This window comes from Haplochromis burtoni, unplaced genomic scaffold (genome assembly GCF_018398535.1).
Source record: "Haplochromis burtoni strain Fernald_Lab_line unplaced genomic scaffold, NCSU_Asbu1 Contig_611, whole genome shotgun sequence".
Taxonomy (NCBI): domain Eukaryota; kingdom Metazoa; phylum Chordata; class Actinopteri; order Cichliformes; family Cichlidae; genus Haplochromis; species Haplochromis burtoni.
Genome location: NW_024582972.1, coordinates 106,768 through 124,562, shown reverse-complemented (window position 1 = coordinate 124,562; position 17,795 = coordinate 106,768). Strand labels below are relative to the sequence as shown.

General features: G+C 38.9%; 1 protein-coding gene across 9 annotated transcripts in view; it reads right to left on the bottom strand.

Moving 5' to 3' along the window:
- Positions 1-17,795, bottom strand: part of cacna1da (calcium channel, voltage-dependent, L type, alpha 1D subunit, a) — a 61,577-nt gene that overhangs the window by 31,346 nt on the left and 12,436 nt on the right. For 7 of the 9 annotated variants that reach the window (XM_042214794.1, XM_042214795.1, XM_014329711.2 and 4 more), the window contains exons 4-10: positions 11,601-11,740; positions 6,700-6,869; positions 5,934-6,086; positions 4,011-4,207; positions 3,550-3,653; positions 1,711-1,880; positions 67-141 (exon numbers count right to left, since the gene is read on the bottom strand). In XM_042214794.1, the coding sequence (XP_042070728.1) occupies positions 67-141; positions 1,711-1,880; positions 3,550-3,653; positions 4,011-4,207; positions 5,934-6,086; positions 6,700-6,869; positions 11,601-11,740 (1,009 nt within the window). The remainder of the gene's footprint in view (positions 1-66; positions 142-1,710; positions 1,881-3,549; positions 3,654-4,010; positions 4,208-5,933; positions 6,087-6,699; positions 6,870-11,600; positions 11,741-17,795) is intronic. The other 2 variants (XM_014329714.2, XM_005948670.3) reach the window with 1 other exon arrangement.

Sequence of the window (17,795 nt, the reverse complement as noted above, 5' to 3'; positions counted from 1 at the left end):
CACACACACACACACACACACACACACAAAAGCTAAAGAACACTGGAGGGAAACCACAGGATTTACCATGAGTGTCGGACGACTGGCTGAACCACCCAAACCTTCCTTTCTTCTTCTCAGTAAGGTCAGCCAGAGTCACCCCTTCATGTGTAATGCATGCAAGCCAATGCATTCAGACACAACGGCACAGCAGAGGGACATGGAGGGGAGGGGGGCGAGAATGGGCTGCTATCAAAATGGGTCAGAGCAGACAAGCACCACAGGACAACAACAGTTTTCAAAATATCAATATTCAACCACGACAAGAGCAGCAGGAGCCACACCGCAGACACTGAGGAGGGCAGAAGAACGACACAGAGAGCTGTTAGTCAAAGGAAGCGTCTGGAGGTGGCAGCGCCCTGTACTAACATGTGACCATGCGAATTAAAGCATTTACCTTTGAACATGTTAGTAGGGGTTCATGTTTCGTGGACACACACTATAAAGCCAGCATGGATGTTTTAGAAAAGCAGTATGGACTCCCTCCTTCTAACACGGCACAATTAACGGCGATTTTCCTGCTTTCTGGTAAACTTACAGAGCACCGCTGTTCTGAAAAATTGGAGCAATAGACTGGTGGAAGAGGCAGGAATATACACAAGGAGTACATAACAGACGGGGGGAAATCATAATGAGTTGACAAAAGGCAAAAAATAGAAAACCCAAGCTCAAACTCTAGGATGAAGCAGTTGCAGGTTTTCTTTTCTGTATCATGTGTGCCGCTTATATAAAGAGGATTTGGATCACTTTTTTTCTACTGCTTGAGTAACATGTTTCTTTTTTTTTCCTTTCCTTTCCTTCCTTTCACTGGTGCTTACAGAGTGCTCCACTTCCATCACCGACATACATGGAGGCTGGAAACAAAACTAGTCTGATCATTTCGTTTCAAACACCTTTCACATATCCACATATGGATGTCAATACTGGCCTCTGTGTCGATATTTGTGCATCTACGCATTTGTCAGTATGTGTACTCTGCTTCTCTATAACCAAAAGGTAGACTATTCAGAAGCACAGTGGGTCATCACTAAATCCCAGGAGTCCTCTGAAATCACTATAGTCCTGTTTTGTTTTGTTTTTCTTTAACTGTGGTGATCAGCTGGCACAATTGATCAACTTGCCTTGTCTAGCTCCATTATAGCATCCATTTTTGCAAATCTGCATGAGAAAACTGAATATTTCAGGGCTCAATCAGACCTAATTAAGATTTCCATGATGCTGGTTTCAAATCTCTGGTGGCTTTCTTCCTGCTTGATTCAAGCAGAATTATTGGGCTAAAAGCAGAGAGGACTTAAATGATGTGTTAGATTATTAAGATTTTTTTCTAATTAATACCCCCTCTATCTGTTCTCAATATGTCTCAGCGTAATTGACCAGTTATCTGGGGCAATATGAAAAATAGAGCACTTTAGACCCAATAAGTCAGGACACAGCACCAATTCTGATTTAAGCAATGTCACGTTCTTTCTCCAGAGTGATTTTTGGTTTGAAGATACTGCTTTTAACCAAGAAAAAAGAAACTCTCTCAAACCAGTAATGATGTACACAGTAATGATATTTATCCTTGACATGGCAAGAGTAGCTTCAACCAGTTATTTGCATTGAAGCGCTCTTGTGATGGTAGCGTAGCGTTAACGGCCGGAAAAAGGAAGCGGGTCAGACGGCGCTTACGGTTACGCTTGCTCTCCTCATCTGCCTCGTCCTCATTGTCAGGGTCAATGTCCTCAGCCTGAGTGATCCAGTCCAGGTAACCCTTCAGATCCTCCTCCAGCTGTTGCTTTTCACGCAGCTTCTGGAAGTCTCCGCGAGCTTTGGCCTTTTCCCTCTCCTTGGAGAACTCTCTGTATTTGGAGAAAGAACCCCCAAAACAAAACAAAACAAAACAAACAAAACAAACAAACAAACAGAAACACCAACAAATACACAGTAATGCACGAATTAAACACAAACATGGGACGTTTCACAGCAAACAAGAAACAAATTGTTTCACACAAAATGGAAAGCAACAAACATGTCGTTCTGTTCTAGATCATTTTTCCCGACAGAATAAAGACATTCTGTGTATGAGTTTCTGTATATCCTCTTTTCTACATTCTTTAGTCACAGCCTTTTAATTTCTTGTGTGTTTTTCAGAAATGTAGCCACTGGAGGGAGATGTACGCCTTTAAGAGACGACACAGAGCTATATTTAGAGCCCGGCAGTACAGTAGTGTATCTGTCAGGTGGGCATCTTCATCTTACAGAAAAGGCAATTCAGGTAGACAGATTGTTTCAAGAGAACTGCAGCATTTGCACAGTATCCAAACTTATAGTTTATATAAGACAATGAACTTGAAAACAACGAGATTCGACTGTATCTACCCACAGTGCATTGTGAGATAGTCTTATTAGAATAACCTGTATTTAAGCTGCTATACTAAAAAATTAAGATGAATGAAAAAGTCACATGTGTGACAAAAAAGTGAAGACGTCCAGTGTCAAGAAGCCAACAACAGGTAAAGCTGTATCAAGGTAACTGGTGCTGACAGGTCATGCCAGTCTAAAGACGCCAACATGCACTGTAGGAATGCTTGACTCGATTGTCATGTTAATCTTGTTTTCTTTGAAAAAACAACAACACAGGTTTTCTTCGCTGGTCAACCAGCCAGAGTTAGTTGTACTGTAATACCCCACCCCCCACTCCACAGAGCAGGGAAAGCAAACTGGGGTTTGAGAGAGCTTAGGCGTGCAGAGGGAGTGAAGGGCGAGGAATAAGATTAATTTCTTTCACAGGAGGTTGGGTGGGCTGTCGAGGGGGTGGGGGAAGAAACGCTCACTTTGCAGTTGCCGTGGAAAGGATGTAATAGTTTGACATCAACAGAGGTCAGAGAGGAGCGCTTAAGAAACAAAATAGACTCTAATGTAGACTGGCCACTTACTGCTTTATTACTTGTAATGATTTTTGCATTTCTGGCTCACAATTTCCCAAACACACATACTAATTCAATTTCAAGTCAACTCTATTTTATTTATGTAGCGCCAAATCACAGCACCAGTTGCGTCAAGGTGCCTTATATGTTTATAGGTAATAAAGTGAAAACCCCAATAATCAACGGCCCTCTTTGAGCAAGCACTAGGTGACAGTGGGAAAGAAAAACTTCCACTTAACAGGAAGAAACCTCCAGGCTCAGGGAGGAGCAGCCATCTGCTGCAATCACCTGGGGATGATGTTGTGAGTGTCAAGGAGCACAGCAAACCCAAAGTGCATGCACTTTGCACACTACAGACCAAACCCACCGCAAAAGTTGCCTCTTACCCACTTAGCACACCTAATACAAGGTTTAACACGAAAAAGGATCCCAGTATAATCAGACTGACAAAATAAATCCACGGTGTTTCCCATCCAATGGCATCATTGACCTACAGAAGCCAAAAGTAGCCCGTCAACAAACATGGACACATACAAAGACAGAAACCTTCTGCCTCAAAGGAGCAGAAAGTCTCTGTTTTGAAAGAGAAGATGGTGCTTACCCGCTCAACACACCCAAAACCAGGTTAAGAACGAAAAAGGAGCCGAAGATCACAAGACTGACAAAGTACACCCATGGAAGTTCAAAGCCCATGGCATCGTTCATCTGCAGGAGTGGATCGGTCACCGCAGAGAAAGGAGAGCAGGGGGAAAAGGAAGGAAGGATGCACAGACAGAAAAAGGGTGTTAAACTGTTAGAAAGGAGGAAGAGAGAGCAAGTCTTAGGAGTGCTGATGACTGTCAGGACAGTATCGTTTTATTTGATGAGTTGTTGATTGAATTCAATCATTTAGCCAATCAATCATATCAGAGTGGTAAGAGCCGCCCCAGGAAATTATCAGCAGCTTCATCATCAGACTGTCAGTCGCATTGGTGTTGTGTGTTTGATTTGAGTAGACATTAAAGCTGAAAGAATGTGACAGTCACAGGTTATTGAACTGGGTGCACAGAGCGAGAGACTCACCCAGTACAGCACATCAGTCCAGCCCTCCATGGTGATACACTGAAACACCGTCAGCATGGCAAACAGAAAGTTGTCAAAGTTGGTGATGCCACCGTTGGGACCTTGCCAGCCTTCCCTACACTCCGTGCCGTTGATGGGGCACTGGCGCCCATGCCCTGAGATCGCACATGGAGCTGGCTCCTCTTCTGCTATCATATCTACAGAAAGAGAGTTTTAAATAATCTGACACTTAACATAAGTGCTGCAAATAAAGTTGCTTTTTAGACTGCCTAGTCTTAACTGCAGGATTTCCTACTATAAACCGTGTTATGACTAAGAGCACTCTGATTCACTGCATCTTATACCAAATACTCTCTTTAGCGGCTATCTTATTCTTCTCATTTACAGTTGTTCAGCAGTAGAAAAGTCTACTTTAGACTTTTAAATAACTTTGACAATAACATCTATATATCTTAGAGACGAACCACTTTTCAATTTACAGTTTCACAATATACAAACATATTATACAAAACATTATTGGAACGATTAACTAACATTTGTGGTTAGGTTTTATGTTTCAGTGAGTTCCATCAAAGAGGTATTTCCATCTCTGAAGATTTAGTTCACAAACTATTAAAATGATTATATTTCTGTGAAATATTGCTCCATCTCACAACCCCTCACATGGACTTGTTCCCCTTGGGAAATTCCTGACGTCTATGTTTGAAGTAAACTACTTAGAGAATAACTTCTGTCACGTAATCCAATATATCAGTCATGCAGTACATACTTTTATGTTTTTGTCTAAGTTAAGAGTTATATTTCAGTTTAAGGAGAAAACAAGCCAGTCGAGATTGAGTTTGGCATGCCTGATTTGATTTGACTTGCCACATTAATTTATGAAAATTCATCATCCCTCTCAGAGCTAACTGTGTCAGTGTTCATAGAGCACTACATATTGTTTTGTTTGCCATTAGAGGTTATATGAAATAAATAACATAATTTGAGTTCTAACTGGAAAAAGCGTGTCTGGGACTCATCTTTGTCTGCTTCATTTTGTCAAATATGAGGCATAATCATAAACTTCTCTAATGATACCCATAAAAACAATCAAACTAGCTTACTATATCACCTTTAATCTTGGCCAGCCTTCCCTGACCAGCGCAGGAACTGTTTGAGGAATGCTTCTATAGGTCGATTGCTACCTAAGATCCATTATAACTACTTGTAGTTTGCGTCTGCAATGAATGCTGAATTTTCTCCAGTGTGTCAAAATCCTGAACTTTAAACTCGAACAGTATGAAGCAGCGCTGAGCTAAATGTGACTAAAAAAGTCTTTTAACAAGCTGTGCGCTGGCACACAATGACGTGCACCACAGTTCAGGTCGTTTCGGCTGCCTCGCTCTGAGACACCTCAGGATGCTACAGTAGAACTCTGGGTTGGCAGTCTGGCCCAGGGGGGACAAATTGACAGTGCACAACCCCGTGAATGACGAAAAAATGGCGCACACGTTCCTGACCAATGTGCCGCCTTGAGGCTTGGACACTGTAGACTGTTTTACTGAAAACTGCTGCGTGATGTCTGCATCATAGCAACAGACCCTGCTCTCTTCAGCATGAAAGTTGTGTCAGTTTGACACAGAGCAAGAAGGGAGGTCAGGTATGGTTTTTGACAGAGGCAAAGAAGATTATGACCACACCCAATAAGTAATTAAAGCACAGAAACTATTACTGTATCTGATAAAGCTATTACCTGTCCTGATAAAAATCCCTTGTACTCATTTGTCTGGGTAAGCAAATCACCAGACTAAGCATTATCCTGATTACACCTTTAATCTGTTGTTGTTAATGGAAAATCACAGCTGACATACAATATCCTCAACTCCTTGTTACTTTATTTAAAAAAAACCATTTTGTTTTATATATAAAAGTCAAAGTGCTCACCTGTACTGGGGAAATAGCAGGTTGCATGCATTTTACCAATGAACAGCTCCAGGCCGATAATAGCATAGATGATAATGACAAACAAGACCAGGAGGGCAATGTGCAGGAGAGGGACCATGGCTTTAATGATGGAGTTCAACACCACCTGTAAACCTAAGCAAAGAAAAACAAACACTTTACACAAAGCCCGGCTGTACTTTGTAGTACCAAATGGAAAACACAAACTACAAATTCTACCAGTCTTTGTACCTGTTCTTAACACAAAAATTAGATTAATGGCTCCAGATGGTGAAGTGGCTAATTCTGTTTGCTCTTGATCTTACTTAGCTTAAATTGCATAAATACATAAAACGTAATCACAACTGTATAATCATTTCACAGACTGCTAACATAAACAAACGGAAGTATTTATGGTTTTCAAGTATATAAATATAAATAACAATGTAGAAAGAATGTAGATACTGCTTTCAGTATATATTTCAGAACATCTTTGCCTCGTATATTTCATAAGCATGTCGTGTTTTTTTCTGTAAGTTTGTTTATTATTATGGAACTGACAGCACATGGCCCTTGGTTGCTGATGTAGATGCTTAAAGAAAATAGTCCTTAGGGACTGCACATGGACCATCTGGACTTGCCGTGTTTAACCCTTAGCCCTGCATTTTTCTATTAAAAAAAGACTCATTTTATTGTACGACAGATGCAAAAATTATGTACATTTAATAAATATGGGTTGCCAACGTGCGGAGCTTAAAAGTTCTCTTACTGGGTACTCCTGAGACCAGCCGCAGGGGGCGCAGCACACGGAAGGCTCGAAGGGCTTTAACATCAAATCCACCTGGCTTACCCCCGTGCCCATGCATTGATGCATGGTTATCTCCTTCAACTTCTCCCTTTTCTTCTTTGGTCAAAAACTCCAATGCAACACTAAAGAGTCTGTTGGAAAACAAAGAAAAATCCTTACATTAGTCACCTCTGCATTTGAGGTACATAATGAACAGTGCTGACAATCTTTAACAAATAGTAGATAAAGATTAAAGATCATTTTTGAGGAGAAGCATGGCAAACCTTTGACAGTTCAATAATTAATGTAGGAAATAAAGAACAGATTAAGCAGCATTAGATGTACTGATTCTTATATAGCATTTTTCTACTTGAGCACAGAGTAGCCAGTTTTCATTCAATTCTACTATTTTCACTCGTCAATAATTTATTGTAATTAAGAAACAAACCTTCACGAGCATGAGTAAAACTAAGATGTAACAAGTATGTTGTTGAATCTACGAGGCGCTAAAATGGGGTTAATAAACCTTCAGATTCTGACAAAATGTGAGAATATATTAAAAGTCTTACTTTCTCATAGTTCATAAGCTCCTATTCACATCAGTAATGTCACTAAGTCAATTTAAGGTCTCCAACAAACACTTTTGACATTAAAAATTTTGCCTGGCTGAAAGCTTTTCACTTTGCCGTTATTCCCTCAAAGTATCATTTAGCTGTGAAACTATTATGTAGTGGCATCAGTTTACTTTACAGCCACCCACAAGCCATACTGAAATCTCCAGGATACAATTTGATAAAAAGCAGTCTGAAACCGTTATTAACCACAATCCGCTGTAAATATCATTTTAGACTGCATCAAAATGGTTAGTAAACACCGTACTGATAATGATCCAATCAAAAACAATTTTAAGACTAGAAAAAAAAATCCCAGATATTTCTTGCCCTACATGCAGCGCTTCAAAAGAAAAAAAAAAGAAAAGCCAGTGGATATGTTGAAAGAGCAGGATAATATGACAGCATTGTAACCTGTCAGTGCCCAGTTTGAGTGTACCAACAAAACCTACCCACCCAGCAAAAATTTGGTGAAAAGACGACTTCGTCATACTAATTTGGATTTTGTTAAAAAGTGAAAGTCGGCTATTTACATATGTTCCCAGCAAGTCAAGGTCCATGGAACAAATGTGGATCTCCAAAAGATTTGGCCCCTCCTTACTGTATGTGTGGTCTGGGCAGAAATGCTCGCACCTTGCAAACAGCAAACATTACACAAGCACATATCCACAACGTCTGCAAGCTAAAAAGCCAGCATACAAAAAAATGTATTTATCGTATTATTTTTTAATCTACCCGCCACCAAAGATCAAATTACAGATTTTCAGAGAAACAAAAGTTTTTCTGTCTTTGTTGTGCAACGGAACCAAATCAATATATGAACAAAGTTCTGTAACTTTCACAAATACTAAGACTTATAGAAAAATGTGCAATATTATTTACATGCAGAGGTATTTTGTTTTACTAAATAGATCAGATATCACTAGATTGAAAGATGGATATTTATAAAATACACTTTATGGACAAAAGTACTGGGCCATCTGTATATGACACTTCCTGGGACATCCTAACCCATGGTATGAAGATCCCAGTACACAGTTTTTGTGCTGATGTTAATGCCAGAGGAGGTTTGGAGCTCTGCAGTTCCTGAGTCAGCAGATCATTGGTGACCTTTACACATATGCCTTCACATGCTCTCTACCATGCTTTATGTGGTCTCACACTTTGTGGCTAAGTTGCTGTGGTCCCTACTCCATTTCACAATAAAATATTAATGTCTGAACTTTCATTTTCCCAAATTTAGGCATAAAGGGACATTTTTTTAAAGGTCATGTCTGGCCAGCCAGATTAAGCCCAGAATATAACATCCACTGACATCTGGTGCACGGTGGATCTGTATACAAGAGATAACTGTACCATTAGGAAGTGCCTCCTTCCGTGGTCGTAAAGTAAAATCAGCAGTGAACAAATCCCTCCCCAAGAAAGAGGACCCTTCATTACACTCAGATAGACATTCCTCACCTAGCCAAGAGGGAAAATCATCTCAACACATTACATCAAAGCTGCGGACTAAAAGCAGGGAATAGAGCTGCCGATAGGCGCTGGAAGGAGTTCTGATGGCCTTTAAGCACAGTCTGCTCCGGCTTATGTTATACTGAGTCACAGCTGTAAGACTGACCGCCTGCCACTGGGGGTTTTATTAGTCATCCAGTCATGCTTAAAAGAAAACCCTCCTTCGCATATTGACACCTTTTTGCGAAACATATTTCATAAAGTAAATCAGAAGGATTTTGAACATCAGATTATTTGAAGCAGGTGTTTTCCCAGTGTCTCCAGTCATTATTCAAAGGGTCACTCCAATAGGTTTACAGGTTTAAGCCTATTTGCACCAAATCACAGTTTAACTCTTCCTCCTAGAAACGTGTTCCTTTGCAAAATAGTTTTCCAGTTATGTTTAAGTCCAGCACAATCACTGGCTAGATTATAAAAATGTTTTTAACAAATTCACTGAAACACTTATGAACTCGGTCAGAGTTGGCTCAAAGCTTCAGGCACGGCGGACCTTTTAATAAACCAGACCACAATCTTTTCAAAACCTTATCCAAGTACAGCCAGTGAAGAGAAATATCTATAAAAATGTTTAATAATGCACATCCCAACACTGCAGTAGATATTTTACAGCAAGAATATCAGTGTAGTATATTAAATATGTTGCCAAAAATGTGTCCACTCTTTGCAACATAGTAAAAACTTTGCTTTAATGCATAATAAATCACAAGGACTTCTGTAGCTTATGCAACTTTCTGAGTTTTCTCTTTGGCTTTTAAACTGCACAAAAAATGTTTTTATATTAATGTATTATTTAAGATGAACTGCATGAAGTGTAAGAAATATTTACCTTATCTGAGCCAGTATGTTCATAAGACAAACCTTGGTTTAGTATGTGTAAAAAAAAAAAGCTTTGGTACATGAAACCAAAATGGAAAAGTAAAAGAAAGACATTCATTAGCGATTAAAAACTGTCATGTGATCATATTCTACAGCTTAGTTACCATTAATGATTCCTTCCCATCCAAGACTTTATCCAATGTAATCTAAAATTTTGATCAGTGCATCTTTAGAAATCCATTTTGTAGATTTCAAGACAGTACAATGGCTCAGTGGTTTGCACTGTTCCCTCATAGCAAGCAAGTCCTGGGTTCAAGCTTGTGTACCATAGTACACTTGCAAAAAAGTGTGACTTCCTGGTAAAATAAATGTTAAAATGTAGGTTTAAACCCAACAATATAGTTCTTCAAGTTAAAACAAAACACTATTTTTGGATTATTTTTTTCCTCTATGGGGAATGTGTTTGCCTGTCATGAAGTCCCTACACACTACTATAGAATAAATAGTGGCCACACAAACATCCTGATGACTGAACTGTGACGATTTTCATCAGATCCTCGCAAAATTATTTCAAATATGTCATTTCAAATTTTAGAAGCTGCAGTCACATTTAATAGTTGGGACAGCCGTCTTTGCATTTGAGTGGATGGCAGATCAACCCTGCATGCAGCATACAGACAGCGATCTGACCCAGCTACCCACTGGACTGTGTGTATTAGAGGAGAGAAAGAGGGAGGAGAGAGGAGAAAAAAAGAGATAAGGCTGAGATAAGGATGAAGATAACACGGGGAGAGTGTGCAAGAGATAGGAATGAGGGCAGAGAGAGGTGGGGAGGTGTAAAGCATGAACCATTTGAGATATGAAAATGGAAGGGGGCAGTAATAAGAACAAGCTGCAGAGACAAAGGAGAGCAGTGTGAGAGAAAGACAGTCAGTGAGAGGAGAGGGAAAGATGGGAGGGAGTGTTGGAGAAGAGATGAAGTATGGAGAGATGGTGACTCACTCCAGTGGTGGTAAAGCTCTGATTTATTCTCTCTGTCTTTTCTGGGTCATATACTGTGGGTGTATGAGGGTCTCTGTTAGCCACTTGGAGCAGAGGCTTAAGCAACTTTAGCTTTAATACTGACTTCTCCTCTTACAAACACTGTAAACTGCAAATGTCACAAGTCAAAAAAAATCCTAAAAGGAGACTAAAAATAGCTAAACCTTGTGACCTGGCCTGCAAACCAGCACATAGAACGAGCAAATATAATACATAAATATTAACAAATTTAACAATCGCAACTAGTTGTGTCAATAAATGAAATAACAAAAAAAAAACTGAACCTAAGATTTTAGATTTCAAACCCCACCATCTGGCCAAAGTTCAGGTAGTGGGCTGCAAAATAATAATTATAGTAAACTAGAACTAACATAAATAACAGTTTTGGTATCTGGTTAACAAAAACTAAGTGGTAACATTTCTGTTAAAAACTGTCAGCCAACCAATTCTCCTGGTGTGAATTTTGGTTATGATCATTTCCCTTTCAATCAATGGCTTACAAACTGAAATATTTTCATAACAACCAATAGTCATACCAAACGTGAAATAGACACACATGCAGAAGCTGCATTACTGCATGCAGAAATTGCAGTACCAGCACGGGCAGATAATATATTTAAAGTTAAAAGTCGGTAGTGAGTAAAAAACATAAAGTATATTCTAGAGTTTTTAATTTCCGGAACTGATTAAACTAGTTGGCTCCCAGTCCACGCATGGACAGGGTGGACCAGCATGCCTATTACACGCTTTGCCCTGATATCCTGATGGACTGCATCAACTACATCGCTTGCAGAGGATCTCATTATGGTAGTGCCAGCATTCTGTCAAGGTTTAGCAAAGAATCCACCATTGTCCTTTTACCATTTACATACAGAGCATTTATCATTTAACTTGAAAACTTACCCAATCACCACAATGACGAAATCCAGCATGTTCCAACCGTTTCTCACATACGCATTCTGGTGCATCACCAAGCCATAAGCGATAATCTTCAGAAAGGTCTCAATTGTGAAAATGATGAGGAAGGCATACTCAACTGTTTCCTGCAGATACACAAAAAGGCAAAGAAAAAAAAAAAACGAAAACATGAGCAAGGTATTAATACAGACAGTGTTTTGGAGATTCAACACACACAGGTACAGGAATAGGTGCAAAAGACACAGTGCCTATGAAAGGATAAATTAGGCTCTATTTTACTGGTGAGCAACAAGAAAATGACTTTTTGTCGAAGCAAAAATATTTATAAATATTTTAAAATTAAATGTAAAAAATTAAGTTGTTTTAACTACTTAAAAATACAGTAAATCTATAATTTACAAGAACAATGTGCCTCCAAAGCAATGTTCTCGTCAACTTTCATTGATCAGTAGGCACTGAACTGATACATCAGGACACAAAAATAACCCAGGTTTGCAGAAATGACGATACACAATACAGTTACACTATAGGAAACAATATACAAACAGACCAGATTGCTGTGCAGTTTGTCACAACCCCACATTGATTTTACTGACATTTAAAAAGCAAAAGGCCAAAAAAGGTAAACACTCATTCATAGAGTACTTCCAAAGCACTGAACAATGATGTTCCACCCTAAGATCAGAAATACTGACACGGTGCACAAGAAAAGACAGAAACGAAAGATAAGGACATCAATGTTAGTGTAAATTGTCTTTTTTCTTTTTAGATGCATCTTCTAAATTTTGATTACTGGTTTGCAAACATTTCAACGCTCGATGACAGAGTGTGTCATTGCCTGCAGGACAACCTTCCTCAACACTGCCTGAATGTCTTTGATGGACTTCCTATTAAAGGGAACTTTGTGTACAACAACAGCTATTAGAAAAATATCAGAGAGAGAAGAGTCAGAAAGCCAAGAAAAAGTGACCTCCAAAGGGAAACTGAAACTCCTGATTTGCCTGCAACATAGATATGCAGACATCAAGTTTCACAGCTTCTAAGTGTTGGTAATACTAGTCAGTGTATGAAGTGGACATTGTGTGGCTGCCTGTTCACAGCCATTCAGTGACCAAACACAGTGATTAACTTTTCTTGTAACAACTTGGACAACTTTTGTATGTGGAATCAACTTAAATCCCATGGAAATGGCATCTCCTGTGTAAGCTTCACCTATAATCCTGAAAACATTTCAGTGCCTGGAATGTATCTTTGAATGTGCAAAATTAAAATAAAATTGTGACCACTGTGTGCCACTAAAAAAGGGAAAATCTACAAAAAAGCCAGTAAGAGCCATGCTAAAATGGTTAAAACCAATTGGCTAGTTTGGAATGAAAGGCATGAATGTATCAGAGCGCTATAGAGGTTAAAAAAAGGGACAAACACTCTCTGAACAAAATCTGTGTTTTTAGAGGGTATATACAGATTAGAACGAGTGATGTAACTCAGCAGTGCGCCTTTCTCCGGTTGTTTCAAAGGCAGAGAGAACACAGGAACATTAAGCCATCAGGTTGAGGTCAACTGGGAGTGGATCTGACAACAGAGGCGGGCAAAGGTAGTATGTGCATTTAAGACAGTGAGATGTTTGTGAAAATGGGGGTGAACACACTAAAAGGTGACATAGCACCATTTAGAAGAGTCCTCGCACCTTTTGCTAAGATGTGAAATCAGAAAGAAGCTCTTTGCATTTTTCAAGCTTGGCAGGTCAGCATAAACTGCACAAAGGCTGGCATTCAAAATATCTGCCAATCAGTACAGCAAGCACTAAATGTATCACAGGCAGGAATTTAACTTTAAACACACTGCGGAAAAATGCATGCATGCACACATACTGTAATATACATAATAACCTCGTCTGCCTGAGGGAGTCTTTAATCCCTTTTCTGTGCTCCTTTTCACGATAAATGCAGGGGTACTGTGGGCTGCAGGGCTCGTTTTCCCAACAGTTTACTGCAGATTGTGAGAAGCACTTAGCCCAGAATAAGAGACATGGGTGTCTTTGTTACTGAAGTAAAAGGTTGAGTTAAGCTTACGGCCGCTGCCTCTATGACAGAGCACGCTGAGGCCACAGGGAGCAGAGAGAACAGAACGATTCATGTGAGGATGGAAGGAAAGTGACAGAGAGACAACTGAACAATTTTAGAGGCAGCAAACAGAGAGGCGGTCTCTTGCATTTTTCTGTTGTTGGTTAGCAAAAACATATAAATAAAAGTCAAATCATATGCTTTAAAGCAGCCAACACACTTATGTATATATGTGTGTGTGTGTGTCTATATATCTATCTATCTATCTATCTATCTACCTACCTATCTATCTATCTATATATATATATAGATACATAGATATAGATAGATAGATATATAGATAGATATAGTTATTGATATATAGATATAGATATATCTAGCAATAGCAATTTAGCAATGACTGTATATTAAAAACACCCATTATTAACATTATCGGAATTATTTGAGCTTTCAGGGCCACAGTAAGTGTGTGAAAATTACCACTTCCTGGTTTGTGAAAGCATGTTAAATATAATAGCAAATGATAACCGTTCCCTTTCAATTAACCAGCAATTTATTCATTCATCAGCAACGGTGGCAGAAATAGAAAGAGGGAGAGAGACAATAAGAGAAAGAGAGCAAGGAAAGAGGCCTTTGGGGATGACCATAAATATCTCTGACTCATCTTATTGTGCTGTAAAGACACTTACTGTAGCATGTTTCCTCGTCTAATACAGTTTATGAACGATATATGTAGTTAATAGTTTACATCACTGCCATCTTCTTAGGTATATCACAACACATAAAGCACATGTGCTTACACATGCTTACTTTGCATATTTAGACTCAAAAATGCACCGTAACGGCAAAAGCAATAAACTTAGAGTAGGATACTACACGATATAACACAAGTTCCTCCTCAAGCCCCACAGCAACAACCCCAACTGGCCTTTCTCTGCCACAGGGTAAGTGTTCGTGTCTACAGGCACAGCTCACTTCATCTCACAGAGCTCACTTCACCATATGACATATGATGCTAGCCCACTGAACCATGCATTCTTCTACATAACACGCCATATGACTGAGCCAGGCGGACAGCAGTAATGTGAACCTATTAACAGTTCAGACTGGCCTGTCCGCAATGCTCATGAGCTGCAATTTAGCTTTCTCTAGACTTCACACAGAAATGACAAAATTCTAGATTTACAAAATTAAAGACATAAAGCTTGTTGTGTAATTTTGTCTATGCTGTTAAAACACTGTGGCTTAATATTTAAATCTGAAATTGCTCTTGAATGAATACATAGTTTTAACTAAGCAGCCTAGCAACCAATCAACATGCATCATTTTGCAAGAAGATAGATAGAAATACCCCTCTAACTTCTGTCTCTGGTTTAAACAGACAGAGCTTATAGACCATTAGCTTGGTTTCGAGACTGCACAGAAGGTGAAATATTAATAACAGTAATCTTTATATACCCTAGAAACCTGCCATACTACCCCTAAAAGTAGGGCTGGGCCATATCATAACGTTCATGGTAATACCGGTATAATGTTGGCCAACGACAAGAAAATGAAATATTGCGATAGAATATGGGTAAAACGCGCATGCCCAGTGGCTTTGTTTTCATACGCACATGGCGAATAGTTGAATGAAACGGATGAACCAGAATTGGTTTGTAAAAATGCTGCAACTTCAGTGGTGTGGAACTGGTTTAGCTTTCGTCCGTCAGATACACAACAAAGCACTATTTTTGGTAGAGCATGCTAGCGGGCCGTCATTATTACCGTGTTTTTTGGTAAATACGGCACACTTAAAATCAATCATTTGATTTTTCTGAAAATCGACAGTGCCCCTTATAATCCCGTGTGCCTTATGTTTGGATTCTGGTTGTGTTTACTGACCTCGAAACGATTTTATGTACACGGCGCTCAAAAATCTGTCAAATGTTTTAGTACGACTTTGCTAAGCTACGAAGCCGCACCGCTTGATGGATTGTCGGAGCATTACGGCTATCGTAGGCAGGAGCCTCGCGGAGTGATACATACGGTGCTTCAACGTAATATTACCATATTGTGTGTGTATAAGCTCTTTTTAAGTTTTGTGGATATTATACATGGTTATGCTGAGGATATGTCGGCCAATTTCCACTGGAAATGCCTTTTGGTTAAACTGTCAGCAAGGAATTTGCATTTGCACTGTTACGTTTTTATACAACTTTAATGCAGATAAAAAAAAAATTTAAAAAACAGCTTCTTTAAGTGAAAATACATTTGTTTTTTTTTGCAATAATAAAATTGTGGAGTTGTAAAGTATTTTGTCTAGTGTCAATTATATCGTCAGTTATATCGTTATCGCAAATTTTCAAATCTATATCGTGATAAATAAAAGCCAAGTTTGTTAGCTTATCGATTTTCAACTTACATATCATGCCATGTGAGCAGTTCAGAAATGTTTTAATTTATCTTTAATATGCAGATAAGTACCAATCTCTTATTCTCATTAAAAATATAGACTTTCTCGTTCACAAAATCTTTCCTGTTGTTGATGTTTCCTGATGTTCCTTCAAAAATAGGTATAACCACCACAAAAAAGGTAATTACAGAATGTCAAGCTAAAAGATACACCAATCGCTCAGCCCTTTTTCAGCATGTCCGTTCAACTGGTCGATCTCACATAAGTCTCATTATGAGCTGGTCCGTTTCATGCATCCATAACCAGTGTTGGTCAAGTTACTTAAAAAAGTAATCAGTAACTAATTACTGATTACTTCCCCCAAAAAGTAATCCCGTTACTTTACTGATTACTTATTTTCAAAAGTAATTAATTACTTAGTTACTTAGTTACATGGTTACTTTTTAAAAACACGATTTACAGCCTGAATAGGTGATAAAGCGATAGATCTTTCAGCCTAAGTCTACTTTTTCTACATAATCCATCATACAAAATGTAATCAAATGGAAACGTCTCTTTTTAAAACTTTAAACTTTAAATCTTTTAACTTTATGCATCAAGCAAAAACTTAATTATATGCAATATTCGCTGACTGGAAGAAATTTGTTTAACATTTAAACCTATTTTCTGCACATTCCAGCACATAAAATAAAATATTTTTTTGTGTTTACACTCTTTCAAATAGATGCAAGTAAAACACAGCAGAAAATAAATAAGGTCAAAGACTAGCGGTCCAGTTGTTCTATTTTCACCTGTAAAGCAGGAGTGGGGTAGGCGGAGGTTTACCCTGGTGCAGGTGTGCCGCAGCGGTCAGTTGAAGAATTCGCGAGTTTCTCTGTGAGTTTCCCATTACGTCGTTGTGTACTCGGTGCTTGCTTGGAAGTTTAGGGGGTTTTTTTGCTGTAAAAAGAAGTTTTCTTCCCACGCACAACGGACACTAATGTTTTTGTCACTTTTTATGGAATCAAACTCAAAGTAAGGTCAGTACTTCCACGCTTTAAACGCTGCACGCTCATACTCTCTCGCACTCGATATGTGATCCATTGTTGATCTGCACACAGCTGTTGTCACGAACGTCGCACTCGCTTACGTCACTGTCATGAGACATTCTCGCAAAAAAATCACGGTTTTAGTAACGCAGTACAGCGTTCCTACGGGAAAGTAACGGTAATCTAATTACCATTTTTGCAATAGTAATCCCTTACTTTACTCGTTACTTGAAAAAAGGTACATCAGATTACAGTAACGCATTTCGCGTTACTGCCCATCTCTTGAGCTTGGAACCCTTCACCGTGAGTAACAACACAAACTTCACTAAAGTAAAGTACACGGAGACCACCACAAAAATATTCATAACAACAAATCAGATCAGACTGTTACACTTCACCTACCTAGCTTAACATGAACATTTTAAAGAAGCTAACAAAGGACAAGCAGCTAAAGTGATCCAGAGTTCAGAGCTAGCCAGGCACGGGCCAGCAGCCTCAGTATGAGCCTTGGTATGAGCAACAGATCAAAACAATTAAAGGAAAAATTACGGAGATGACCGAAACACAAAAAACAGTTATTGTCCTGTTATCTGGTGACATTATAAACATTATGGAAAATACTTAAGTACCTATTGTCACAACCTGAAACCTCATGGTTAATCTTGGGTTTGACCAGAAGACAGTTAATTTCTTA